General features: G+C 37.3%; 1 protein-coding gene across 1 annotated transcript in view; it reads right to left on the reverse strand.

The window, feature by feature from the left end:
* Positions 1–7629: 7629 nt before the first annotated feature.
* MUC19 (mucin 19, oligomeric) overlaps positions 7630–27616 on the reverse strand; it is a 158577-nt gene continuing 138590 nt past the window's right edge. The window contains exons 137-168 of the mRNA XM_064369823.1: positions 27456–27509; positions 27304–27357; positions 26367–26420; positions 26169–26222; positions 25736–25768; positions 25437–25490; positions 25238–25291; positions 24240–24293; positions 23708–23740; positions 23398–23451; positions 23208–23260; positions 22995–23043; positions 22686–22748; positions 21091–21144; positions 20884–20937; positions 20630–20677; positions 20327–20380; positions 20120–20173; positions 19743–19796; positions 19544–19597; positions 17705–17758; positions 17246–17299; positions 16910–16942; positions 16693–16740; positions 14886–14915; positions 13036–13067; positions 12785–12947; positions 12405–12442; positions 10722–10832; positions 9707–9746; positions 8642–8750; positions 7630–7991 (exon numbers count right to left, since the gene is read on the reverse strand). Of these exons, the coding sequence (XP_064225893.1) occupies positions 7808–7991; positions 8642–8750; positions 9707–9746; positions 10722–10832; positions 12405–12442; positions 12785–12947; positions 13036–13067; positions 14886–14915; positions 16693–16740; positions 16910–16942; positions 17246–17299; positions 17705–17758; positions 19544–19597; positions 19743–19796; positions 20120–20173; positions 20327–20380; positions 20630–20677; positions 20884–20937; positions 21091–21144; positions 22686–22748; positions 22995–23043; positions 23208–23260; positions 23398–23451; positions 23708–23740; positions 24240–24293; positions 25238–25291; positions 25437–25490; positions 25736–25768; positions 26169–26222; positions 26367–26420; positions 27304–27357; positions 27456–27509 (1931 nt within the window). The 3' untranslated portion in view covers positions 7630–7807. The remainder of the gene's footprint in view (positions 7992–8641; positions 8751–9706; positions 9747–10721; positions 10833–12404; positions 12443–12784; positions 12948–13035; positions 13068–14885; positions 14916–16692; positions 16741–16909; positions 16943–17245; positions 17300–17704; positions 17759–19543; positions 19598–19742; positions 19797–20119; positions 20174–20326; positions 20381–20629; positions 20678–20883; positions 20938–21090; positions 21145–22685; positions 22749–22994; positions 23044–23207; positions 23261–23397; positions 23452–23707; positions 23741–24239; positions 24294–25237; positions 25292–25436; positions 25491–25735; positions 25769–26168; positions 26223–26366; positions 26421–27303; positions 27358–27455; positions 27510–27616) is intronic.

The following is a 27616-nucleotide window of genomic DNA, read 5'->3' on the forward strand; positions in this document are numbered from 1 at the left end:
CCTCCCACATCAGCCTCCCAAGTAGCTGGGACTTCAGGTGTGTGCCACTATGCTTGGGTAATTTTCTTTACTTTTAGTGGAGATGAGGTCTCACTGTGTTTCCCAGGTTGGTCTTGAACTTCTGAGCTCAAGAAATCCTCCCACCTTGCCCTCCCAAGGTGCTAAGATTACAGACATGAGCCCCTACACCAGGTCTGTTTCAAGTAACTTCATCATGCTCTCATTTTCTGTCTTAGCAATGCGTTTCATTTTTCTCAGTGCTCTTATTTATTTCCTGTTATATTCCCACTATATGTAAACTATTACTGTATATATTATATGTGGTAATACTATATAAATTAAATTGTATATAAACTGTACTACTGTTCTCAACCAGAAGTAAACTCTGCATAAGGAATCTTTCCTTATGAGTCATTGTATTTTCAGGGCCTAACACAGTAGCCGTTCAGTAAATAATTGTTAAATAAATCAATGCAGTGTCTATTACATAGTAGTCTCTGGTGCAGTTTGGATTACACAGCCGGACAGGATTTGAGAAGCAAAATTGAACAGTAGGTGAATCCTCAGCCAAATATATTATGAGACAATGCTAACTTTAATGATATCTTTTGATAACTTTCTAATTATAAAGTGTGTCAAGACAATAACTAGAAAGTTCATTTCATTATTAGAACCAGGTTGATACACAAGCACAATGAAAAACGTTAGAGAAATAGCTACACAGATATTCAGGCAGTATTTCACTGACACTCTCTTTCTTTCTTTTCTGAGACAGTCATACAGTAATTGACCATAGACTTGGTATTAAGTTCCCTGAAATAGGTTCAAATGTAGGGAATTGGGAAGACAGGAGAACACTTTGCTTCCTTGCTTGACCTCTTACCATTGAAAGAAAAGGGAATATTTCATACATGCCACCAAGACAAGCCTGGCTAACAGCATCAGGGCAGCTTGTATCCCACTCTCATTGTTCCTTAAGCATGTAGCTTTCTTATGACCCTCATAAAAGAAATAGTTGATGCTTCATGAAGATTCTGGCATCAATAAGACCTCAGTCTCAAATATAGTTTAATGTAATTCTAACCTAGAAGGAAAATAGGTCTATTTATGTCTTAAGCCCTCATGGACAGGCTTATATTCTTTGTCACAAGACTCCTGGGCCCCATGCAAATCAAGAAAATGGCTAGACAACTCTTTCAATGACCTTCAACAATCTATAATAGCAAAGGCATTTCTTGAGCATTGTATAATGGGGAGTTATTGTCCAGGGAAATAGAATACTTTTGAGGGCATTATTGCCTAAGTCACGTGCTCGTTTAACAAAAGTACCTGAGCCAAACTATGTTGGGAAATCAAGGCACACTACAGGTATCAGAGAATAGGAGTGTTTCCAAGTAGCAGAATCGAAGACCCAGAGAGTGAGGTGCAGGGGAGAAAGGAAGGAGGAGGAAGGTGAAAGAAGGGGGGAAATAACAAAATAGTAAGGCTATGCCTCTGAGATGGTGCTGTTTAGCGAGTGGCCAAGAAAGAGGTTCAGGCTTTAGCAGTTTGGGCTCTAGGGAAATAGAGCCAGAACTTCCTTCTTGGCCAGTCACAAAAAAATGGAGAACAGGATGAGTCTGGATTTCAGGAACAAAATGAAAGTTCAGGTATCAGAGTTGAAGCACAAAGTCAATTTTGAACTGGCAACAAAGGTGTAGAAAGTTGGGTGGGAGCTGATGCTAGAGGTGGAATTGACCCTGGTGAAGCAGCATTTTCTAAGGAAATTCCAAATATTCAAGGATCTCATTTTATCCTTACAACCAGCCTATGAATTAGCTGGTGCCTTTATGGGCTGGGTAAGAAGAGAGAATAAATGATGGTGTCAGTCTACTCGCTTACCCTATGCATTAACAAATCTGGAACTTCCTCACTGGCAAGTTTGGATTCCTACATGTAGGTGAAAGAGAAATTGGCTTTTGATAATTCCAGAAAGATGGCAGTTCTATCTCAATTATTTACCAACCAGCCTAACAATAGAAATCAAATGGACAAAAATGATTTCCAAAACAAACTACTTCGATTTTGAAAATAGAACCATGAAATATCATTTACAGTGACATAATAAAATTATTATAAAAGTAATTTAAAATTTTTAGATAGTTATTAAAATAGTGATAGTAGCAAGACTGTCACATTTAGAGAATAATGAAACTTTGTGTTTACCTGTATTACTACCATCTTCTCAATTTCCAAAGCTTGAAATATTTCTTCATGACAAAACTTGATTATGACAATGCCTTTATCTAATTGTAGATATTCTTATGAAATACTATCATGAAAAAGTTATTTCCTATACACTTAGGAATCTTATGTCTATTTCTGTTTTGTCAATTTCTCTAAGTAGAGATAAAGTAAGCATTATGCAAATCAGTTCATAGAACTGTCGTAAGCTGCTTTACAACATTGAGGAAAAGCAGAATCATAGATTGCAAAAATATGATAGCAAATGTCTACACAACCTCAAACCTCAGAAGTATTTCTTTTTATTCTGGCTTATAAATGAGAAAATTGGGGCATAAAAAGGTTAAAAAACCGAATAGAATGGCTATAATTTAAAAAGACAATAATAAGCATTGATAAGGATGTTGAGAAACATTGCTGATAGGAATGTAAAATAGTGCAGTCACTTTGGAAAACAGTTCGGCAGTTCCTCACAATGTTAAAGATAGAGATATCGTATGACCCAGCAGGTCTACTGTGAGATATATGCCCAAAAGAATGGAAAATACGTATCCACATTAAAACTTATACATGAATTTTCATAGCAGCATTATTCATAACAGCTAAAATATGGAAACAACGAAATAGCTACAAATGAACAAACAAAATGTATATCCAAATAATGAAATATTATTTAGCAATAAAAAGGAATGAAATGCTGATATATACTACAATAAAGATGAATCTGGAAAACATTATGCTAAATGGAAGAAGCCAGGCACAAAAGGTCACATATTGTATGATTCCGTTTATATAAAATGTCTAAATTTGGCAAATTTGTAGACATAGAATGTAGTTTAGTGGTTGCCAGGGGCTTGGGGTGTGGGAGGATTGGGAGTGTCTGCTAATCAGTATTGGGTTTATTTTTGGAGTGATGAAATATTCTGGAATTATGTAGAAGTGAGGACTGCACAACTTTGTGAATATACTAACACTCACTAAATTGCATACTTTAAAAGGATGAATTTTGTGGTATGTGAGTTATGTCTCAGGAAAGACCTTATTTTTTAAAGTAAGGTTAAGTTATATAGCATTAGGTAGGGGGAGCCAGTGTTTCCACCAAGGCAATCTGGCTCCACAGCATGCATATTTAAGTGCTCCACATTCTATATCTCTAGTGAGAAGATATATACTAGGTGATATCACCTTCTCATTTATTTACTCCAAGGATATAATCTGGTATATGAAGAATGGCCAGGCTGAATGCATATAACTTTCCATGAATAGTTTTCTCAAAACAGAGTTTTTGACAATAATTAATTAGTTATAATTAACTTTAATCACTGACAAGAACCTGAAAGTTATATATTTCATTGCAAAAAGTATTTGATGAGTATATTCCTAGATAAGTAACTGAATTGTTTAACTGGCTGCCTTTGTTAGATTTCTTCATTCAAATATCAACAAATGCTTATTGATTACCTACTCTATGCCACGTCCTCTTCTAGGTATTAGAGACAGAGCTGTGGAATAGAGATATAAACTTCCTGTCCTCTGAAAACTTACATTAAAAGGGATAATAAAGAACAAATAAATGTTAGTGATAACTGTAATTAAAAGTGTATATAGGGCTACCAACCGTGGAAAGGTAGATGAAGAAAAGGGAGTGACTAGTATATAGGGAGTGGATTAAAGGCAGAGAAAAAGAATCGTCAGAAACAATGAGTTTTCAAGGTGCTCTGACAAAATCATAGTTCTAGATTTTGAGTGTCAGTAATCAACTTTACTCGTATCTTTAATCTGATAGTAGGACCAGTTACCTAGTGTCATTGGCATAGAGGAAACTATATATTTTTTGTTTGTACAACAGAAGGGGGAAAGGGAATGAGAGACAGGGTAGTAGAGGAGGCTTCATACATTTTGTTCATTTCAAAGCCACCATCAAAGACTTGAAAAATATAGGTAGGCTCTTTTCTATATCCTTCCCCACGGAATTCTCGACTTGAATGCTACAAACAATTGATGGGCTCTGGATTCCTATGAGCAGCACAAGTTGTGCTCCCAAGGAGCAGATTCTAAGATGGAGATTTCCATGCTGCAGGATTGTTATAAAGTGTTCTTGTAATCTAAATTTGTAGAAGAGAAGGAAGGAAGCTAGATTGGGAGGAGGGAGAAGTCAAAGTATTGTGCATCTTCAATGGAAGACTCAGCAACTTGCTGAGTAAAGAGCTCATAGACCAAGTTGGAGAGAGAGCATTGAGCCTTTCCACTTTCCCCTACCATTCACTGGATGCCTCTCTTTTCTCCAGAAGGTAGACATATCAGTGGGGGATGTGGCTGTCTTTAGCTGAGGCAACCCCCTAAGGAGGCTGACAGCTGAAAGCAGTCTTCTGTCAGCACTCTCAGCAGCTGTGGAATAAGCCCTGTTTTTCTGAAGGAGAATCTGAGCAGTGCATTACAGTATCCCTCACAATAAACTTAGTCTGGTGATGACTCAGATTATAGCGGCTTTTCTGGATGTTTCTGTTACTAAATAGAACAAGATGGCCCCTAGAGCATTATTTGCAAAAATTGATTTAACTACCTGCTTTCTCATCTACTGAACTGGACCTCTCAGGAAGAGATTCATAAATCTGTATTTTTATAAAGATCCCCAGTGATTACTCTATAAACAGTCTATAGACCCTCAATTTGGAAGCACTGTTTATGGTTCCATAGACAGTTGTATCTCTAATTCTGGCCAGTGGGATTTAGTGGAAGTATGTGTGCCACTTCTGAGTTTTACCCTCAGAGGAGAAGGAGCACACTCTACCCTCTCCCATTCTACTTTCTTGCTGATTGGGATAAGAATGAGATGGTAGGAGCCAGTGGGAACCATCATGGGCTAACAAGATGGAAGCTGGACAATGCATTCTGCAGTAAGACGGAAGAGACAGGCATAGCCGTCCCTCTCTGGATCACCTACCTAGTTTTGTGTATGACAGAGAAATCCATTTCTATCTTTTGGAAGTCAGTGTTTTTTTTTTCTGTAATCAATTTAAATCTTAGTAATATGAAGATAGTGGGTCCTCATCTTTGAGGTGTTGTTTACTCACACTAGGAAATAGACCCACCAGATTTTGGAAATATCAAGAAAGCTATATCCTGTTAAAGATAACATTCAATAATAAATTATTTCTCATTTACTGAAAAATACTTTAACAACGATATAAATGTCTTTCTTAGGGCTGCTCACTGGATGACCTAAGACCTGCCAACTCTAGAGGCACGCAGACAAAATATGAGAGCAGTTCAGCTTATCGAGGTTTGGGTAAAAGCTAGCTCAATGTTTAACTCATAATCTGTGTTGATCCAATGGTTCTAGAAGAATCTATAACAGAAAAGCAAAACCTAGTGGAGGAGCCAATGGCAAGTCGTAAAATGGTCATAGCAATAGAAGCTTCCGAGCTTTGGGAGTGAGACCACACTATCTCCGGAGACACTTTTTCTGTTTTCAACAAATACTAGCTTTCTGGCAATACTAAAATAACAAGTGACCATGAACCAAAGCCCCTCGTCCTGGAGGGGGCATGAGATTGTCTATGTTGCCATGGATTTCAGCATTCTCAGCAGCAATCCATCATCCATCCAAAGTCATATATACAGAATACAGTCCACTCAGGTCTCAAAGGCACAAGTCAGAAAGTGAGATCCATGTCATAATTTCTAAATGCCCACAATGCGCTACTACCTATCTGGCTGCCATATTTCTCTGAATTAATGCCTTTTTCCTAGAGGAGGAATTGTTTATAATCATTTAACACAGGATGAAAAGACTCAGAGCGAGACTGCCTGTAGACCCAGTATTCGTGAAAAGTGAGCCTATCTGAGGAGTGCTGTGAAAAACAACTGTAAAGGAAAATTCTCTATAGCCATGGTGCTTGGCAGAAGGTTAGCCTGAAGTCAGTATTCACATGGATCTCTCAGACATAGCAAACAATGTGTATAGATGGCCCAGGACTTGAAGGGAGAAAAAATGGAGAATGCCAAGAAGGGTTGGGAGAATTGTATGAGTAATCCAGAATAGATCCATACCTGAACATAAACGGATGCTTAAAGAAGGAAGTAGCAATTGTAGCAGGAATGAGGGTCATGCATGGGCTCAGCAGCCTAAATTTCCTCCACTGAAGCCACTTGGGACACCACCATGACAGTAATCATGGTATTGTGATATAAATGGAAGACAGTGATCTTCCATTTTCAGACTACCATGTCAGACAGCTACTTGGTAATAAGAAGACAACTTTGATCCTTTTCTGGTGGTAAGAAGACAGCATTTATTTTCTCTGAGGTAACCAAGTATGGATTGGCATTTTCTTTTTGTGTCTAATAAGCCTAGACAAGCACTTCTATCTATAGGCTTACTGAAAACTCCATTCACTGCCATGAAAAGCTGTGCAGCATTGCTTCTAACCAAGGAATTTATTTTCAAGTGCAGAAAAGTTCCTATAGAATAAAATCAAAGAAAAGAAAGGTACATACATACATCGATAAATGTATTATGCTTTATATTCACAGGTAGTAAACCTTAAAGATCAGTTTACTGAGCACGCCACCCTGATTCCAGCTGAGGGATAACTACCTTCTGAGGTCTGTGTGCTAGTGGCAGGATGTAATATATTAGCTGGACTAGAAATCAACATTCATTTTATCTCCCTTGTTCTGCAAGTCCCAGCTAGCCATCTGGGGTCTCTCATAAGTCTAAAGCAGGCTTCACTGGTATATAATATACAAGCATAGGACTGAGTTAGGTAGAGAATATTTATTTTGGTTTTGGTATTGTTGAGTTTGTGGTACATATAGAGCATCCAGTGAGAGATGGTAAATTCAGAGTTGTATCAATGTGTCTGAAACTGAGAGGCTGAGGTTGGTGATATAGACTAGAAATCCTCAGTGTGTAAATACATCTACTTAAATTGAGGAAATTGGCCAAAGACTGAGTAAAATGAAAAGCAGAACAGGATGCGACTGGAAAACTAAACTAGAAGATTGCAAGAAATAAAGCTGTCCACATGATGTAGGGGCATTAATTAAAAATGATGTCACAGAAAAAAAGAAATGATGTCATAGAAACAAGGAGAAAACTGTCTCAAGAAAGGAAGAGTGGAAATGCTGGCAGACCCTGTAGGGAGAACTATAAGAAGGTCACTGGTGACCTGGCGGGAGGAGTGGTAGTAGGATGGAAGGAGTGAGGCAACTGGCATAGGAAGTGAGAAAAGAAAACAAAGTCTACATTTTCAATAAGTTAAGGGAATGAAACAGGAGAATGGCATCAGAAGCTGAAGGATAAAGGGAAAATATATTGAAGGTCATGATATGATCCAGTTTCTGCTAGACTTGCAGAATTCTTATTGCTGTAAAATGAATACCCTTGCTCCCAAATTGCTTGTAAAGTTGTGTTTATTTTTCAGATCTAGTCAACAAGAGAACAAAATTCCTCATAATGAGAACCCATTGTTTTGAGCAAGATACAAACGTTTAGTTATTCTCACTCTTTAAATGATTATTTTTGTTCAGTTATAAAATAAATACCAGGCCTGTTAAAACTGGGAAGGTGATGTCAGCATTAACTGTACGTGAAGGTCGTAGTTGGTTGGCATATGTCTAAACAAGAGCAGGTAGTGATGTGCCTGTATTGGTAAGGGATTGTACTGCCATCAGGACAGTCAAGAACAACGTCTCGGAGTTCATAGTTTTCTTCTCGGCAGCAAAGGCATGAATGTTCCAAGAGTAAGATATCATAATTGTACCTAAAAGGAAAATAGGGTGATAAACATTTTTAGAACTTAAAAAATAAATTGACATCAGTGCTTAAACTGTAATTGTCTAAGTGACTTAGCAAGCCTTCTAACCAATGTATTCTTTTCCCAGACCTTGCATTCTCCCGTCACTGTAAACTTCTGATGGTGCTCAGTGATATTTGGTTTGTAAGATCAAGAGAAATAAGAAATCTGAAAGGAAATTATGATCTCATAATTGCAGCATTATGGTGAAAAAGAAAACTAAGTAAAATTTTAAATATACAACTTAATACGAGATTATCTCTACATTAATCTATACATAAAACTGTACTTAAAAGCATACTATCTAAATTTCAAGTTTAATTCAAGAAATTCACTTCCTGGCTTAAATATTTTTGTAGTCGCTGTATGAAGATGAGTACATTTGCTACAAATGTATCATGGTTGGCATATTTAGAAGACTACTTCAGAATGACTCATCACTATTTTAAGTGAATATTTTAATTCTTGGGTCTTAATATCTTAGATTCTTCTTTCATTAGGTCCTGATAACAAAACAGTATTGCTCTCACATAAAAGTTTTTCTGTGTAATGTTTTAAAAGATTCCTTTCCTCCACAAGGTTACAAAGTTAACACGATACTCGTTCAAAGAACTCACTTGACAGTCTTTTCACATTCCCCTGTGCATTTTGCCATCTGAACTCTTTTCTTGCAACCACTGTAGATAACGGTCACATTTACAGGGGAAGATCTGCAATTATTCTTACCTAAAACCAAATGGAAAAGAGAGTCAGAAATGAGGTTTAACAATAGCTAACCCTCCATTTTCTTAACCTATGAATAACAGCAACTACTTCACAACATTATTGAGGAGATGAACTACCTCAGCACTCATTTACAAGGTAGCTGGTTAATACTCAGATTACTGGTATCTTGTTCCTGTTATCACTATCTCACTATCACATGTGAAGGGGTTGAGGGGAAAAGAGAAAGGGAGAGAGGGCAAGAAAGGGCCGGGTGGATTATTTATGGCTTCCATCAAAAACAGGGGTGGATGGGCCGGGCGCGGTGGCTCACGCCTGTAATCCCAGCACTTTGGGAGGCCGAGGCGGGTGGATCACGAGGTCAAGAGATCGAGACCATCCTGATCAACATGGTGAAACCCCGTCTCTACTAAAAATACAACAAATTAGCTGGGCATGATGGTGCATGCCTGTAATCCCAGCTCCTCAGGAGGCTGAGGCAGGAGAATTGTCTGAACCCAGGAGGCGGGAGGTTGCGGTGAGCCAAGATTGCGCCATTGCACTCCAGTCTGGGTAACAAGAGCGAAACTCCGTCTCAAAAAAAAAAAAAAAAAAACGGGTGGATGAATTATTTTTGACATCCATTTTCTCATCACTGATTATCCTTATGATCTAATACACTAGTTTACAATACAAGTTGCTGATGTCAAAAGAACAAGCTAATTTTTCCATGAAAATTACATTTATTCCCTTGTAAACATCACTGGTTTTTACTGAGAAGGTTGCAATCAACATGAATCCATAATCGTAAGATATTATGTACACATATCAAATGGAAGTTTATACATATAGGCTAGATTACCTGTTGTGTTAAAAATACAAGATACTTTCTCTTAATGATCTGCCATTTTGTTTTAAAGAAATTAAACTTTTGTCAACAGCTTACATTTCCTCTCTATGCAGAACTTAACTTTACTCACATGTATAGCAACATTTTTTTGAATCATAGATTCTGTCTTCCTGTAGGGGGTAAGAAAAAAGAAGAAACGACTGGAAAACTTGTTCCAAATTTTTCTGCAAATGATATAATATTTCTTAATTTGTTAAAATGCATCACAAAGAGAAAATGGAACAGATGGAAAATCTTAGCCCAGATCTAGTAAGCAAGGGCAGGAAAGGAGAGAGATCAGCTTAGTAATAAAAATGAGACCACCATTTTTCAACAATGGGGAAAGGAAAAATAAGCTTTAAACTAAATTCCTGTTAAAGATAACATTCAATAATAAATTATTTCTCATTTACTGAAAAATACTTTAACAACGATAGTACTATGAGACAATAGAAACTCACAATTAGTACCTGCACCTTTGAGAAACTGATTGATAGGTTTAAAATTATAACAAAGTAAAAGCATGATACATACTGAAATCCAGTATTAGAGCTCTAAAATAAAACTTTAAACCATATTATCAATTATATCTTCATAAAGGAAAATAACTTAAACCTCCCTTAATAATTGAAACTTAATCATTAATATAAAACCTAGTAATATTTGGGGGCATAGAAATGAAGAAAACTGTGACACAAAGAAAGATCTAAAGAACCTAGACGTGATTATATAGAGATTGGGTATATTTACAGACAATGATTTGGGCTATTTTTAAAAGTTAGTGGGTTTTTTAGTTTGGAAATAGCAAAATGCTTTCTATAATAACTTACTCCTTCTAGACTAGCACTAAATTAAGTTTTATAAAGCCTGCAAAACATGAGAGCCTGTCTTGATATGAAAAAATATATATACTTAAAAATGAAAGGTGAACATATCTGGAATCATCTGGGCTCTGGATATAATGAATTTGTTTAAAAAGCTATACAATCTACAAGATATTTATGTCTTTTAGCCAGACAAACGTTTCGAAATAAAACAGAAGACAGGTTGGGTTTGTGTTTAATGTGAGAACTGAATCTTGGTGTTCATTAGTGAAGATGACTTACTTCTGCACACCAGGTCTGCTTTGGGCAGTCCTGGACTACTGCAGCAAAGCCAGTGTCTTTGCAGGAGTAGGAAACACAGGGGTTGCTGGGGTCATCAAATGAAGCACCAATCTAGGAGGAAAAGAGGGGGAAGAAAACAAAGTAATTATTTACCTTGATTTCTTTTTGAGGTTGGCAAGTATATCGGCTAAAAAATTCAAATTCATGTTTAGTGATTTTCCAGAGGCACTTTCAGTCATTAGGTTAGTAGTAAAGAAAAGATGGTTTGAAAGTCTTCCACTTCCATGAATAAACCGAATTTGTTCATTGAGACCACAGAATGTGTCAAGATTCTCAATCCTCAAATTAAGATTTACCAACAGGTAGTCTATTTTCAAGAAAGGTTCCTTTATAGTGATCAAGCAGTTAATCAATTGTTATGCTCTAAGCTTAAGGGGAAACAAGAGATCTAAGTGGGGGAAAAAATGGCACAAAATAGGCTTATCAGGTTAAAACAAACAAGTCTCACAAGATGTCTTATTTCTATCTTGGCCTGTATTCCTATAGTTTTAAAGCTCTCTGGTATTACTTTATAATTATCTTATGTTCAATATTCAAACAGCAGTTTGAGAAAGTGCATTTATTTCATGGCCTCAGACAAGATGAACTTCCTAATAAATTGGAATTTTACTACTACAAATGATGAGACAAAACCTCCCTTTTGTTCCTTAAATATCATCCTATTTTGTATTTAAAAACAATCACAGGCTCAAGTCAGATCAACTTTGGAAACTAAAAATTAAGAAGTCCAGGTGGAAATTCGAGTGTGATAAATGGGTTATCAAAGTAAAACTCTCATCAGCTGTTTTATCTACTTCCTAATATATCACATATATTTCATTTCAGATTTTTTAATGTTTAGTATTGCCATTTCAAGTGTGTTAATATCAATTTGAGAATCATCTGATTTTTATGGCTTCCTTATACATTTTTTTCTAAAAAGTTAAATTACTGACCAAAATGTCAAATTAGTTGTCAAAATCCAGCCTTGAATATATCGTGTTGCTGTAGATGCATAATTGGGTTCTAGCCCTTTGGGTTTTCTATTTGATCTCTGACAGCTTGACCATCTGATCTTTCTGGTTATAATTACAGTTTGACTCTGTTCATTGATTTGAATGTTACAAAGTATGTCTTCTCCATCTGGCAAGGCCCATGGGAAATTTTGTTCAGAAGCTCTACTGCTGAGTAGTTAATAATCAAACACTCTGTTTTCCTCCTTTGAAGAGTCATGGTGAGTATTACATTTGATGTTCCTTTGGAAGTGAGTGTGGGGAAAAAAATGAATGGATTCTAATCCATTGTTAGCAGGGTTAAATATATATACATATATATAAATTTATATTATATTTATATTATATATTATTTATATTATATAAAATATATTAATTATATCTATTATTTATATTTATATACATATATAAATTTATATATAATATAAAAACATATTTATATTATACATAAATTTATATATAAATATATATATTTATATTTATAAATATATAATAAATAACATTTTATATATATGTGTATATAACATATAAATATATATATATATAATAAGCTGAAAGTCTCTTGATGTAGCCCAGCATTCAATTTATTCATATAATTAACAAAAATATTTTAATGAAGAAAAGCCCTTACCTCATAATCAGTTTTGTTAAATAAACATGTTATTGGTTCTGAAAAATAAAGACATTGTTTTATTCTAAAATACTATAATTTCTATTTATAAAACAGAAATTGTAGATGAGATCATACACAGCAACCAACTATAATGTCTCTCCCCATAATATCATAGTCCTTCTTCAATCTACTGATTGTATTCATAACTGTTAATTCTGGGTGTCCCCCATTCTGAAGATGGTAAGTTTTAAGAATGCAAATATTATACTAATTCTGTTTTATTTATTACACCTGCCTAGCATTATCTTTGACAAAATTGGTAACTCAAAAAGTATCTCTTGAATATATGAATAGACAATGAACATAGTCAATTAAAATAATGCATTATGAATACACACCACAGTATCCAATCTCACAGCAGGTGTCATTGGATTTGAACTTCACAAGCTTCTCGCCAGTTTTGCACGTGGGTGGAGAGGGACACTCCTCAGGTTTACAGTCTATAGTCTTTGCATCAGTACAAGTACATCTGTGGCAATTGGCAGTCCATGTGTCTCCAGGCTACATATACAAACCACGTTTAGACTTCTATTCAAATACAGGAATGAGAACAAATTTGAATTAAAGTAGAGCCAAACTCTGTACTTACAGATTTCTCTTCTCCCAGTGGACCATGACAAACTGTTAACACAAATGATAAATGGTAATTAAATTTGGCAAAATATAACCATCTGTTATTTATAGATAACCACCAGGTGGCCAATACTGTAATTGGCATTAGGATGTCAGAGTCGCAGAATTACAGAGGATTTTATGGTGCCTTAAGGTGAATAAAACCACAACCACCTGCTTCAAGCAAACTGTTCCCAACAGGCATATCCTATGTTTACAATCCTCAGCAAAGGATAATTCTTAATTTCTCCTGGCAGTGGTCAATAAATCTTATGGCTACTAATTGACTTACTAGTCTGACTTTTGAAGTCTGACTTCTGCTTTTTCAACCCTACAAGTCACCATGACTTCGTAATTACCAGACCCAAGGGCCCTTTCTTAGTTTAAGTTCTCTGCCATAGTTGACACTGTTAATTCTTACCTTCTTGAAAAGTGTTCTCCTTTCTTCAGATTTAATATTCTGAAATTTTTGTCTTTTCTGTCAATTTGTCTTATTCCCTCTCATTTTGCCTCTAATTCTTTCCTCTATCTCCACAATGTGCACGGTAATATCAAATGAATGTCTCTAAACCGTCCAGCTCCAGTCCAGACCTCTCTGATAGCTTTGGAACCAGTTCTCTCTATAGCTATAGACAGAATCCAGGCAGACTTATAGAAACCTGAAACTCAATGTGCACACAACAGATTGTATCATCTTTCCCTCAAAACTAGCTTGTCTTCTAGACTGGTTTCCTTCTGCTAAGGATAGAGCTATACTTTAAATCATTCAACCTTAAAATCTAGGCGCTATCTGATTTCTTTCTTTTATCACTGGCATCAAATCTACTGCCAAATCCTGTACCTTCACTCTCACACTCATTTCTTTCTTTCCTTATTCTACTTGCTACAATCCCACTTTAAGATCTTATTAAATTTTCGATCTAGCATAATCTACTAGCTTTTTTTAAGGGGTTACTCTGACTCAGATCTCATTCTGATCCAATCAGGTAATGCAGTTTTTCTAAAGCCTAATTCTTACCTCATTATTACTTTGATAGCCCCTTAAGTTGTATAAAACAAACACTTTTTTCTAGCATTCTAGCTTTCAAGATCTCTCATATTGTGACTCAAACTCACTTTCTCAACTTTGTCTCACTTCTCTCATTTACATGCCCTGTACTAGGCTATATAGTGTTCTCAAATTCCAATACTGTAAAGACATTTCTGATTATACCTTAAAATATATAAGTGACATATGATACGCATTCTCTATATAATACATAGTTTATGTTTTTACGTGGAAATTTATTTTCTGCCTGATAAAAATGTTTTCTATTTCTTTGAAGACCTTCTTTCTCCTACTAGGTACTAAGGTCAGAAAATTATTTTTTAGTATTTCTTTTTTACTTACTGCAAAGCCTATCACATTGTCTTGAGAATGGTAGGGACTTAAAGTTCTCCAAAATTACTTAAGTCTAGCTAAACTGATTTTTTCTCTACTACAGTTCATCCTTCAAGCTGGAATTACCTAGTTTTAAAAAATGCTCACTATCAAGTGACAATATTTTGGTCAAGGTATCATAATTATATGAAACCTTTAGTAGGTAAACCTTGTTTGATCTAAATAACAAGGTATATTTGTTTGGTTGGGCTTCGTTGGTTTGTGAATGAGGAAATGAACTATTACTCACTATTTATTTGTCAAATAAAAGCTAAGTTAATCCAATACAAGTTTTCCTATTTTATGACATTTCCATGACTAGTGACTTTTACAAGCGTGACCTCTGAAATTGGATTTACAAGAGAAACCATTAATGCAGAATGATTCTGAAGTCATGGTATTCTTACCTGAAGCTGGTGGAAGTGATATTAGACATTCTGTGTAAAAACAGGAACCTTAAATTAGTCTCTGAAGTTACTGAAATAGTACTGGGTAAGTATAGTTATTGAATTCATTATTCTATTGCTGAAAATAATTGTCTACATAGCCAGTCTTACAAATAGATATGTTCCCATCTATCTCCCCATCCTGCTCCTCATTGCATTTGAAATTCCACTGTACAGAGTGTTGCCTTTGGACCTCAAATTTTAATGAGAGAAAAGAATCAAAAGAAGAAAACATCAAGGTAAACTCTTCAAAAATGCTTTGGAAGGCAGTTCTAATGAATGGAACAATAAAAGAGGTTAAAAAGGAAAAAAGATAATTCTGATACAGGATAAAATGAGTATTATTAATTACCCAGTTTTAGTCATTTAATAACTTTTATTCTCCTTATCTTCTTGAAATACTTCAATTTTGCTCTATCTTCTACCCCAACAAATGCTTTAAATTGGTAATATATCTTTTTTAGCCTTTACACATCACATATTTTGGTCAATTCAACAATTCACTCATGAATTTTAAGTTTTATTCCAAAACTTCTAAACACAAAATTGATATTTTATGCAACCTGGCCAGGCACAGTGGCTCACGCCTGTAATCGCAATACTTTGGGAGGCTGAGGAGGGCAGATCATTTGAGGCCAGGAGTTCGAGATCAGCTTGGCCAACATGGTGAAACCCCATCTATATAAAAAATACAAAAATTAGGCAGCATGGTGGTGCTTGCCTGTAGTCCCAGCTATGAGGGAGGCTGAAGCAGGAGAATCTCTGGAACCCAAGAGGCAGAGCTTACAGTGAGCCGAGATCGTGTCACTGCACACTCTAGCCTGGGCAACAGAGCAAGACTCTGTTTTTAAAAACTACCAAGAAAAAGGCTGACCTAGGAGCAACAGAATATTTGAAAAGAACTTAAAATTTCTACAAGTTTAGGTAAAGTGACAACTAATAAGCCCAAAATATAGATTACAAAATGAATTAAAATACAGAAATTTGGGGGATCAAATGTCTCTAACTCTTTACATTGAGAGGCTAAGCCAGTTCCTAATTATGAATGCTTTGCAAATTAGCAGAAACTAGTAATAGGAGATAAAAAAGATCAATTAGCAATAAATACAGGAGAAAATATTCCCTGACCAGTATTGCAAGAGTTCATTGAAGATATTTCTAAGAGGAACCATAGAGAACAGTCTCCTAATCAATACATTGGTATCCAAGTAATTTCTCAACTATCCGATCATGTCAGTCTCTTGATCAAATCCTTAAGGGCATCCCATAAGGATAAAGCCTTGGTTAAGTTTGGTTCTTTATGAACTTTCCTCTACTTAGTTTCCAATCTCATTTTCTCCCCAAATCTCATTCAGTCATTGCCAACATCTGCTTGATTCCTGAACTCACCCATGAGGTCTCATATCTTTCTTTCCAAGGGCTGTTTGGCAGGAATACCCTTCCCATCCATGCCAACTTTAAACTCAATCATCTCATTTCTGATGCCTTTACTCCACACTACCAATTAGTAAGCAGAAATTAACACTCTACTCTCACCCCACCCCCGGGACCACATTTTTTTGTGCGTATTTTTGAGTATCACTAAATATATGCTATCTGTGCCCAAAAGAATTTCTTCATCCCACACACACAAAATAAAAAATGGCAAGTGCTGCATCTTACTGACGTTTTGCTTTTAATGTCTGCTAGACAGTTTATCACATATAAAGTACTAAAGAAATATTAGTTGAAATAGTAACAAAGAAATGAGGGCTCTTCCTGTACTGACCTGTTTTGTTTTCAGTTTCCTGTTCTTTGGTTGTTACGAAAGTGGTTTCTGAGAGGAAATAAAAGGATGGTATCGTGATTTTTAAAATTAGAATAACACACACATATCAAGTCTGTGTTTATGTACATGCCCAAATGATGGCACAAATTCATATTCGAGAACAGCTTTGTGTGGAACAGACAGTGTATTCCAGTTCAATTGGATCATTTCATTTTACCTGGCTGGGATACTTGTGGTCTTGTGACTCCAGCTGCAACCAAGGTGGAGCATTGCAAAAGGAAATTTAAGACATTTTACGACAAGCACCCTTCATAATTCTCTGCTCAGAATTTTCCATCTGCACGAAGAAGTTTTTAGGAGGGGAGCCCCAGTGAAAGCCTAAACCAAAAACTCACAGAGGGGATAAAAAAGGGTATCTCTTGTGGAATTTCAAGGTTGTATTCCAAGAGGAAGTTGAATGCTATCATCCTGGCCTCTGTCTTTCACTTCTCTCCTACCCCTCTCCTCCTAACTCCACTTCTTATATATAATCAAAGCCACACCGATCACTCACCTGTTTGCACTCCAGTTCCAGAGGTTTCTTTTACTCCTATAGAAGCTGTGACTGCTCAAAAAGGAACAAAAGTGGTGACTACAGGGGACTGGAGAAGCTAGAGCTTAACTTCATTTAAAAACAATTTTTATTCTGCATGTTTTAGATGGACAGATGAAACTATGTATTTTGTACAAGATGTTCTGAAGAATTACGTTATGCCACCCTCTTAGCATTTTTCAAGAATATATTAACTGTAGTCATGATGTTGTACAATAGATCTCTTGAACTTACTCCTCCTGTCTAACTGAAATGTTGTAACCTTTCACTAACATCTCCCCACCATACTCAGCCCCACGTATACAACGACCCCAACCCCAGTAACCACCATTCTACTCTACTCCTGTGAGAACTGCAGATAAACTATCCTGTTTTCTGAGGTGCCACCAAGAAAAATTCATTTATTACTATTGCACTTACCTGTGGTAGGAGGTCCAGGAGCAGTGGTTGTGTCAGATGCTCCCTTGGAAGAAACTAAAATGAACAAGGGAAGAACAATAAACATTTTCTGGTCTCAGAGGAGCATTTGCTTAAGACACCTCCACGTGGAACAAGAGTCTCAAAGCACTTGGAATATACTAACACATCCACTAATGCTAGCTCACGCCCCCGCCATGGAAACACTAAGAACTTCCTATGGTAGCAATCCCTTGTTCACAGAAGATTCTCCTATAGCCCTGATACATTTTTCACTTCTGGGTGCCCTTTCTGTAAGTGATGAGAGCTTTTCTCACACTTAACTCTACACATTTTTCACTTCTGGCACCCCTTCTCTAAATGACTAAGTCAATAAAAACAAGCAATGAGGAAATGACTCCCTAGTCAATAATTAGTGCTGGCATAACTGGCTAGCCATATGCAGGAGATTGAAGCTGGACCTTTCCTTACACCATATACAAAAATCAACTCAAGATAGAATAAAGGCTTTAATTTTAAACCTAAAACTATGAAAACCCTGGAATATAATGTAGGAAATACCATTTTGGATATAGGCCCTGGCAAAGATTTTATAACAAAGATGCCAAATTGCAACAAAACAAAATTGACAAATGGGACCTAATGCAACTAAAGAGCTTCTGCACAGCAAAAGAAACTATCAACAGGGTAAACAGACAACCTACAGAATGGGAGAAAATACTTGCAAACTATGCATCTGGCAAAGGCGTAATACCCAGAACCTATAAGGAATATAAACAAATTAACTAGCAAAAAAAAAAAAACCCTTTTAAAAAGTGGGCAAAGGACACAAACATTTTCATAAGAAAGCATACACATCACCAACAAGCATATGAAAAAATGCTTAATATTACTAATCATTAAAGAAGTGCAAATGAAAACCAAAATGAAATACCACATCACACAAGTCAGACTGGCTATTAGGAAAAAATAAAAAAAACAACAGGTGCTGGTAAGGCTGCAGAGAAAAGGGAATGCTTATTCATTGTTGATGTGAATGAAATTAATCCAGCCACCATGGAAAGCAGTCCAGAGGTTTCTCAAAGAACTTAAAACAGAACTACCAGTTGACCCAGCAATCTCATTAGTGGGTATCTATCCAAAAGAAAACAAATTGTTCTACCGAAAAGACACATGCACTTGAATTTTCATCACAGCATTATTCATAGTAGCAAAGACACGGAATCGACCTAGGTGCCCATCAATGATGAACTGGATTTTAAAAATGTAGTATATACACACCATGGAATATTATGCAACCATAAGAGAGAACAAAATTATGTTATTTGCAGCAACACAGATGTGGCTGGAGGCCATTATCCTAAGTGAATTAATGCAGGAACAGAAAAACAAATACTGAATGTTCTTACTTATAAGTAGGAGTTAAACATTGGATACTCATGGACATAAGGATGGCAACAGTAGACACTGGGGACTACTAAAAAGGGGAAGAAGGAGAGGGGAGGGGTTGCAAAATTGACTACTGGGTACTCTGCTCAGTTCCTGGGTGACAGGATCATTCATACTCCAAACCTAAGCATCATGCAATATACTCAGGACACGTAACAAACCTACACAAGTACTCCCCAAATCTAAAATAAAAGTTGAAACAATTGAAAAAAAAATAAAAGGGTAGTGTATGGAAAAAATCAGTCTGAAGAGCAAGGGCCCAAGCTTGATTTACCTGACATAGCATCTGTTCAAATGAAATACAAAATCCTATTTCAGCCCATCTTTCCATTCATTCATCACTACCACAAACTCAAGCAAAGAATTGTTGAGAACCCAAAGCAAACCACTCACCAGTTGCTATTCCAACTCCAGTGGTAGCTCCAACATCTGTAGAAGCCGTAGCCTCTGACAAGAAATAAGAGAAAGTACTATAGAATGCAGACATTTGGAAAAATGTGTAACAGTATTACTTTATATAATATCTCTATGGGAGCCATCAGGTCCCCAGAAGTTCACGTAGGCAGGTTTCTCCAACTCTTTCATGACTTACTTGTGTTGGAACTCCCAGGTACAATGGTTGTGCCAGTAGTTATCCCAGTGGTAACTGAAATCACAAAAGGAGAGAATCAATTTGTGAATTCCCTTTTATCTAAAATTAGGATTTGGTTTTTAAAAAAATAGGTTTCTCAAGTGAACCAAAAGGTTTATATCAGGAATGTTTTTGCTTTAAGTGATACACCATGCATGGTCGCATTATGTCATTAATTTGCAAGTTTTAAGTAAAGGAAAATTCACAGGGAGTAAACTGTTAATTTCCTGGTAATTTGTACTTAGTGACTGAGTAAAATGTCCACTAAGTTCATTATAGCCAATTTGATTTAATTTAAGATGAAAAGAAAAAATAATTATTTGATTGCTAGTGCCCACCTATTTTACTTCCAGCCTCAGTAGTTCCACCATTGCCCAAAGAAGTTGTGGCCTCTAAGTAAAAGGAGAAAAATATTAAATTCAGAAGAATCCTATAACTGAGAAAATCTGGTGGTGTTCCCAGGGTATGGTAAGGAGTGTGTATGTTTAGCGGGAGGGGCTCAGTCATATTCCTGACTGAAGCCCCTTATATTCCTATTAGGTTACCTGTACTGGAACTTCCAGATGCAACTGTTGTGCCAGAGACTATACCAGTGGTGCCTGAAGCAGGGAGAGAGAAAGAGAGAACCCAAATGGTGATGCATTAACCATCCCAAGAAGAACATGGCCAACAATAACTGTCTATGACTTGAAAGCAGCAAAAGACCTTTCTCGTGCTATCCTGTCATGATGAAGTGTGTCCTCCATTTTTAAATTCAGAGTCACAGTAAACACATTAGTTCATAGTCCAGCCTTATTTGCCTCCTTAGAGTTAAATGTCAGAGGTGTCTGGGTCTCTTTCATGCTTACCTATTTCACTTCCAGGGTTTTGTCTCTCAGATGTGCCACTGGTAGCTTCTAACAACAAGAAATGAAAATAATATTTGTGTAAAGGCATTCAACTGGATTCAATAAACTTATAACATCTGAGTTCCAAAACATGACAGATCTAAACCTCCTTTAAGAAGCAAAGTATAATTGTAATTATCACTCAAAAGTCATGCATGCATGCACACATACAAACACACACACACACACACACCATACACACCATTAATTCTCACCTGTTTTCCATCCCACTACAGTGGTTCTACCGGCTCCCGTGGAAGTTGTGGCTTCTGGAAGAAAAAGAGAAGCAACGAGTAAAGAATGAGGATTCAGAAGGATGGGGAAATATACTGTGATGCTCTTATACCAGAAGAGCAATGTGAAGGACATTTTTGCCATCTCATTTCTAGACAGGGAGGCTTCTTCTCAGCTTGTTAGCCTACCTGTACTGGAACTTCCAGGTGCAACAGTTGTGCTCAAGGCCACACCAGTAGTGCCTGAAACGAGAAGGCCATGGTGTCATCACGAAGAATCTTTTGCATGGAGACAATCTAGGTATAAAACAAATCTGTATTTCCAGGGCCATAGCACTCATACTGTGCACTGGCCAGCTCTGGGAGGCACCATTCACATAGACTGCTTTGTCTATGTGGCTGTCCTATATGCATGTTCTTCCATTGGCCTTTTTGCTCCTGGATTGAATTACGCATCTTTCCTATATTTTGATTATTTTATTCATTCAATAAATATTTATTGAGCCCTGTTTAGTACTAGGGATCAGCTTAGTACTGGGGATCGGCTTAGTACTGGGGATCGGCTTAGTACTAGGGATCGGTCTAGTACTAGGGATCGGCTTAGTACTAGGGATCAGCTTAGTACAGGGATCAGTTTAGTACTAGGAATCAGTTTAGTACTAGGGATCAGCTTAGTACTAGGGATCAGTTTAGTACTAGGGATCAGCTTAGTACTAGGGATCAGCTTAGTACTAGGGATCGGTTTAGTACTAGGGATCGGCTTAGTACTAGGGATCAGCTTAGTACTAGGGATCAGTTTAGTACTAGGGATCAGCTTAGTACTAGGGATCGGTTTAGTACTAGGGATCGGCTTAGTACTAGGGATCAGCTTAGTACAGGGATCAGTTTAGTACTAGGAATCAGTTTAGTACTAGGGATCAGCTTAGTACTAGGGATCAGTTTAGTACTAGGGATCAGCTTAGTACTAGGAATCAGCTTAGTACTAGGAATCAGTTTAGTACTAGGGATCAGCTTACTACCAGGGATCAGCTTACTACCAGGGATCAGCTGACCTGCTTAGTACTAGGCATCAGCTTCTTTTTTCTCATGAAGCCTATCTTCTAGTAGGCTTACTTAACACATATAATGTAAAACCCTCAAATGTGAGACAAAAGAATTTCTTTAACATATTTGCCTGTTTTACTTCCAGTGACTTGATTGTCTGATGCATAAGAGATGGTTCCTGATGACTGAAAGTAGGAAAAAAGATTCAAAGTATGTTTTGACCTGTAATCAATCACTGAGGCAACCATTTAGCAACTTAATATTTAAAGCTCAAAATGGAAAGCAAACAATTTCTGAGTTCATTTTAGTCATCTGTTCACCTGAGTCAGAACCTTCTGGGTCAATCTGGACTCCTGCTGATTTTGTGGTAATACCTATAATATCCACTAGGTTAATTGTCCAGGGAATTACTGCTCCTACTTCCCTCTCCAGAAATTTATGTCCTAAGGCAAGGCACTGGAAAAGGCTGGTTCAGAAGTCAGCTCAGGGGTATGGATGGAAGGACCGGTGCCCCCCATATGATAATCTTTCAGATCCCGAGGCAAACTCATGACACTACTCGATGGCTGTGCTAACCTCTGACACCCCTAGTTCTCACTGATTTCACAACAGTGACTCTGATGGCTTCTAAGGAAGCTTTGGCCTCTGGAAGAGGAAATGAAGCAGAAAGCATGTTTAGGGTTACATATGCCTCCTTGAAGTTAAACAAGAGATGACCACCACTGAAAATACTCACTTACCTATAACAGAACTTCCAGGTTCAACAGTTGTGTGAGAGATGATGCCGCTGGCACCTGGAATCACTAAAAGGAAGAAACTTATGTCATTTTCTTTACATTAACAGAAGGGCTAAGAAGAAAATCATTGTATGTTTTTTGTTAACTCAGAGGGCCTATTCCAGAATTCCTTATATACCTTTCAACAAGGATACTTCATTCCAAAAAAGAAGGAAAAAAAAAAAAGCAAAGGCTAAGCTCTCACATTGGAAGTCTCCTTGTTCTTGAATCCTGGTAAATATCAGAAAGATATTCATACTTTCCCATGCTCACCTGTTTGACTGCTGGACAGTTGGCTCCCCGGTGCAGTGGTCGTGGATCCTGTAGAAGAGAAAAGAGAGCATATTCTGCTGTCTATAAATGTAAAACATTGGATAAAGCACTATTATTCTGAAATCTGGGGGCTTGGACAAAGATTTCCACAGGAAATTACTTTGTATTTATTTCAATCAATTTGAATTGTTAGAAATATTTCACAAATTTCCCATTTTTACCTGGGACTGTTACTGCTTCAGTGATTCCAGAGAAAATTGTAGCCTCTGAGAAAAAAGGGGAAAAGAATAGCAGTGAGGGCAAAGATTTGAAGAATCTGAGAAAAGCATGGTAGGATCACCCAGGCAGACACCCATTGAGGAGCCCTTTCCAAACAGTGGTTCCTCCCAGCCTGGTGCTTTACCTGAGTTAGAGTTCCCAGGGGCAATTGTTGTAGCAGAGGGCACTCCAGCTGTGCCTAGGCAGGAAAGAAAAGAAAAAGATCAACAGAGCGACACATTTGTAACCTTTAGAAGAATGTGGCCAGCATCATGTCTACCTGGGACCTTGGAGCAGCAAAAGATACTTCCTGGATCTATAACTGACAGGAGGTGGCATCTTCTATGTTTACCATGTGCCTTTATAAGGCCAAGGTTAATGTAGTGGCTAATGTGTCTGCTCTGATTATTTTCGCCAAGATTGAAGGTCATATCAAAGGCTTTCTCCAAGTTTACCTGTCTTACTTCCTGGCGCTCCAGTGGTGGCTCCTAATGAAAAGGAAAAGAGGAAGGAATAAGGAGGAGGTGGTGGAAAAGGAAAAAAAAAAGAAAAAGAAGAAAGGAAATTTTGAACTTTTACCCCGCAACTAAAATGTAACATCGTAACGATTTCTATGCGGAATACAAGTCAGTACTGTAATGTTATACATACTGAGTTATTTTCAAAGTAAAAAGCCTTTCAGAGCCAGAGCTACTGTAACTCTTCTCTCTAGAGGCCTCAAACCCTGAGGCTAGTCCTAGAGAAGAAAAAGCCTTTTGGAAATTTGGGCTCAAGATGTTCCAAATCTGAAAGGAAATCCTGGTTCCTTTGAAATAGCTTCAAAAGGAAATGAAAAACTCTCCTCCACATTAAAGAGATTCTTTACATAATCTATGCAAACTTTCTATATTTCAAAATTATTCCAAAATAAAAATATCATTAAAAAAAGGTTTCTTCTAACAAATCTATCAAAATACAACAGTATAATGAAACCCCCATAATCTTCACCTAATTTTATTTCTGCTCTGGTGGTGCTACTTCCTCCTAGGAAAGCTGTGGTCTCTTAAAGATGGAAAGAAAACCAAAATTAATTCAGAGTTAAGGAAACGGGATGAGCTAAGCTGATGTCATTACAAGAGAGAAACCCAATTCAAACTGTCTTGCCACCTACTAAGTTAGAAAAGAAACTTTTCTAATTGTAAAAGTGATGTACATAAGTTTTTTTTTTTAATGGGGAATAAAACGATTTTTACCCATACAGTTCTTAATTAGACTTTAGGTAGTTCTTAACTGGAATAAGACATATAAACTTCTTAATAAAAACGTTTATAGTAAGGAGCTTATCGATGAGAGATATGCTCACTACTATTATCATCATTTTCATTGATTTAAGTATCAGAATTTTTGTGTGCAAGAATTTTGCCAGAGGGAGTGGGGGCAGTCTCAGGGCTGGCCACAAATTGCCTTTGCTTGGATGTCCCCTCTTAAAAAAAAAAATGCCAGCAGTTACCACAGTGGAACTTGGAATTAGAGAGGGACAGGAATCAATATCTTTATTCTTCACCCAAAATAAGAAATAAAATGGCTGAGAATGAAGGTGAGGAAACTGTGTTTTCTCAATGTGCCAACAAACTCTTGTTTTTAGATGTTTCTAGAACTGGGAGTTGAATCTATATATGGTTTTCATGCACCATTTCTATCTCAGAAAATTTAATGACAAAAATTTTACTATCTGTATTTCTTCCTTTATCTATCAATGAAAGAAAGAAAGACATTTCTCTCCAATCACTCAACTGATTATCTGTGACTTAGCTCCACGGTGGAGTATCCCTGAAGCAGAGGAAAGGAAGATAAAGGAATCTGAGTGTCACATGTGGTTATTAGTAAAATCCTGCCAATCTGATAATGCTTGTTCTGAAGATACTCTTCACAGGAAGTACAAACATTAGATGTGACTCAGGAGATGTTGTCTACTGGGAAGCAGGAAGTGCTTCATCAGGGCTTACCTGCAGTGGGTCCAGTGCCAGTCACTCCACTTGCTCCAGGAGAAGTTGTAGCTGCTGAGAGAGCAGAAAAAAAAAAATGGAAAAAATTCTGGGATTTATAAAAGAAATGGTGCTGCTTTTGCATAGAAGCAGCAAAAGGGAATACATATTATTGTAGAAAGCAGCCAAGAAATGGCTCTGTGGCAAATCGTGGACTCACCTGTGCTGAAACTTCCAGGGGCAACTATTGTGCCAGGTGCCACCCCAGAGGTGCCTGAAACACAAAGGGATTGGGGTGACCATGCTGAGTAAGTCAAAGGAAGACCTGAATCTAAAAGGAATATACTATATTTATTTTCCGTAAAAGTCATTTTCCCTGAGGATATGGCAGTTGGTGAACTAGATGCATCTGCCTGCTTTCAATGCTTCACAACTAGAGCAGATAGAGTCAGCATCCTCAGCTTCAGCACTTCTGGAGTCTGATAAAAGGGAAACTAGATGGATTCCCCCAGTGCTCACCTGCTTGCTTTCCTGGAGCTGTAGTGATGCCTGCTGTGAGATAGAAAGGAGCAGGGAAATGTTTTAAATGTGCTGAAACCATCAGATGTAGGAGAAGATAAAGAGCAAGAATATGTGTAAGCACGCACACATGTATAAATGCATGCCTCCTGAGTCCATGGGGCTCTTTTGTATTTCACACACTCTCATGGAAAACTTTCTGAATTCCACCTCAAATGCGAGTGACAGTTGTAATACAAGTGGAGAAATTCCATTCCATCCTCAGACATAAAGCTGTAAGTGTCCACTCTAGAATTATTAGATTTCAAAAAAAAAAAAAATGTATCTCCACCAGCAAAACTATTTTGAATCTCTTGCAGCATCCCTAAATAAAACACAAACTGTCTCAAGGAAAGCTTAAGAGACCTAATACTTAGGGGTTGCTTCTTCTCACCAGTTTTGAATCCAGTTCCAGAAGTACCAGTCTCTTCAATGGAAGTTGTAGCCTCTGAGGGAAGAAATAGAGTGGTGAAGTCTGTGAATTTGGCATACTGGGAGAGGATACTGGGTTGGTATTTTATCATAGCAGCTCTAAAAGACATAGCATGACATTTGACATTAAGTAAAACACATTTCCTTCTTGTTAGGCTACCTGTGTTAGAACTTCCAGATATAATGGTTGTCCTAGAAGATTCTCCAGTGATACCTGAAATTGGAAAAAAGGGAAATGGAATAATAGAGCATTGTCTCCCCAGTTAAGCTTGGAAGCATCAACATGGCAGCCCTAAAGACTGGAAGCCCTTTCCTGGAACGGAAGTGGGGGCAATCTCAGGGCTGGCCACAAATTGCCTTTGCTTGGATGTCGCCTCTTCAAAAAAAAAAAAATAATAATAGCCAGCAGCTACCACATTGGAACCTGGAATTAGAGAGTGACAGGAATCAATATATTTATTCTTTATCCAAAATATATATATATGAACAACTTCCTGGCACTTTGTTTTCCAGGCCAACCAGAGATGACTGTGTTGCTACTGGGTTTCTCTTTCACTATGACACAAGGGTAGAGTAGAGATTAAATCACCCTAACCTGTTTCCCTTCTAGGAGCATATCCCTCTGGTGGGACAGAGGTGCCTACAGAGGAAACAAAGCATACTTTTATCTTTATAAGTAGAATTCTTTGATACAACTTGGGGCATTTAATAATCAGTTGTCTTCATGAAGCTTTCTGGTGAGGGGAGGGAGGAAACAAACATCTTGTAAAAGTAAATGAGAAACATAATAGAAAGTGTCAAGCTGTGGGTGGAAAAGTAAGCTGGGAAAATGAGGACAGGAAGTTCTGGAAGGTTGGGATATATGCAATAGACTCTTAAGCCTCCTATCAGAAAAAATGTCTCCATAAGCCAGGATACTGTAGACAATCTGGCTGAGCCATCTGAGGTCATGGAATCATACGTAGAATCACAGGTAGATATGACATAATATGGCCCCAGAGAAAATCCCTCTCCCTCAAAACCCATCATAGCCTGCAATAGTTCACTGCAGCCGCTCAAATAGATGAGAGACTCGAGCCTCAGCCTAACAAGCTCACCTCCTGGTGGGCCTGCTCGGGTGGTCCGGCTGCCTCCTGAGAAAGTCGTGGCTGCTGAGAGAGAAAGGAATTGGAGGTATAATGACTACATGTGACATTCTGTGGCCCTCAGAGAATAGACTGCTCAACAGGTCATTATTAGAATTCCTGACCTGTGTGGGCACCTCCAGCTTCCAGAGTTTTTCCAGAGATGCCCTCAGTAATACCTGAAATAAGAAAAGTTTGTGTGGTCAGTTGGTCAATTTGTGGTCCTTCATGATATGAGAATAAGCTCTTAAAGGACAAAGAAGAAAAAAGTATTTGCATCCATATA

Source organism: Aotus nancymaae, unplaced genomic scaffold (genome assembly GCF_030222135.1).
Source record: "Aotus nancymaae isolate 86718 unplaced genomic scaffold, 86718_ANA_hifiasm-v0.15.2.pri h1tg000092l, whole genome shotgun sequence".
Lineage (NCBI taxonomy): Eukaryota > Metazoa > Chordata > Mammalia > Primates > Aotidae > Aotus > Aotus nancymaae.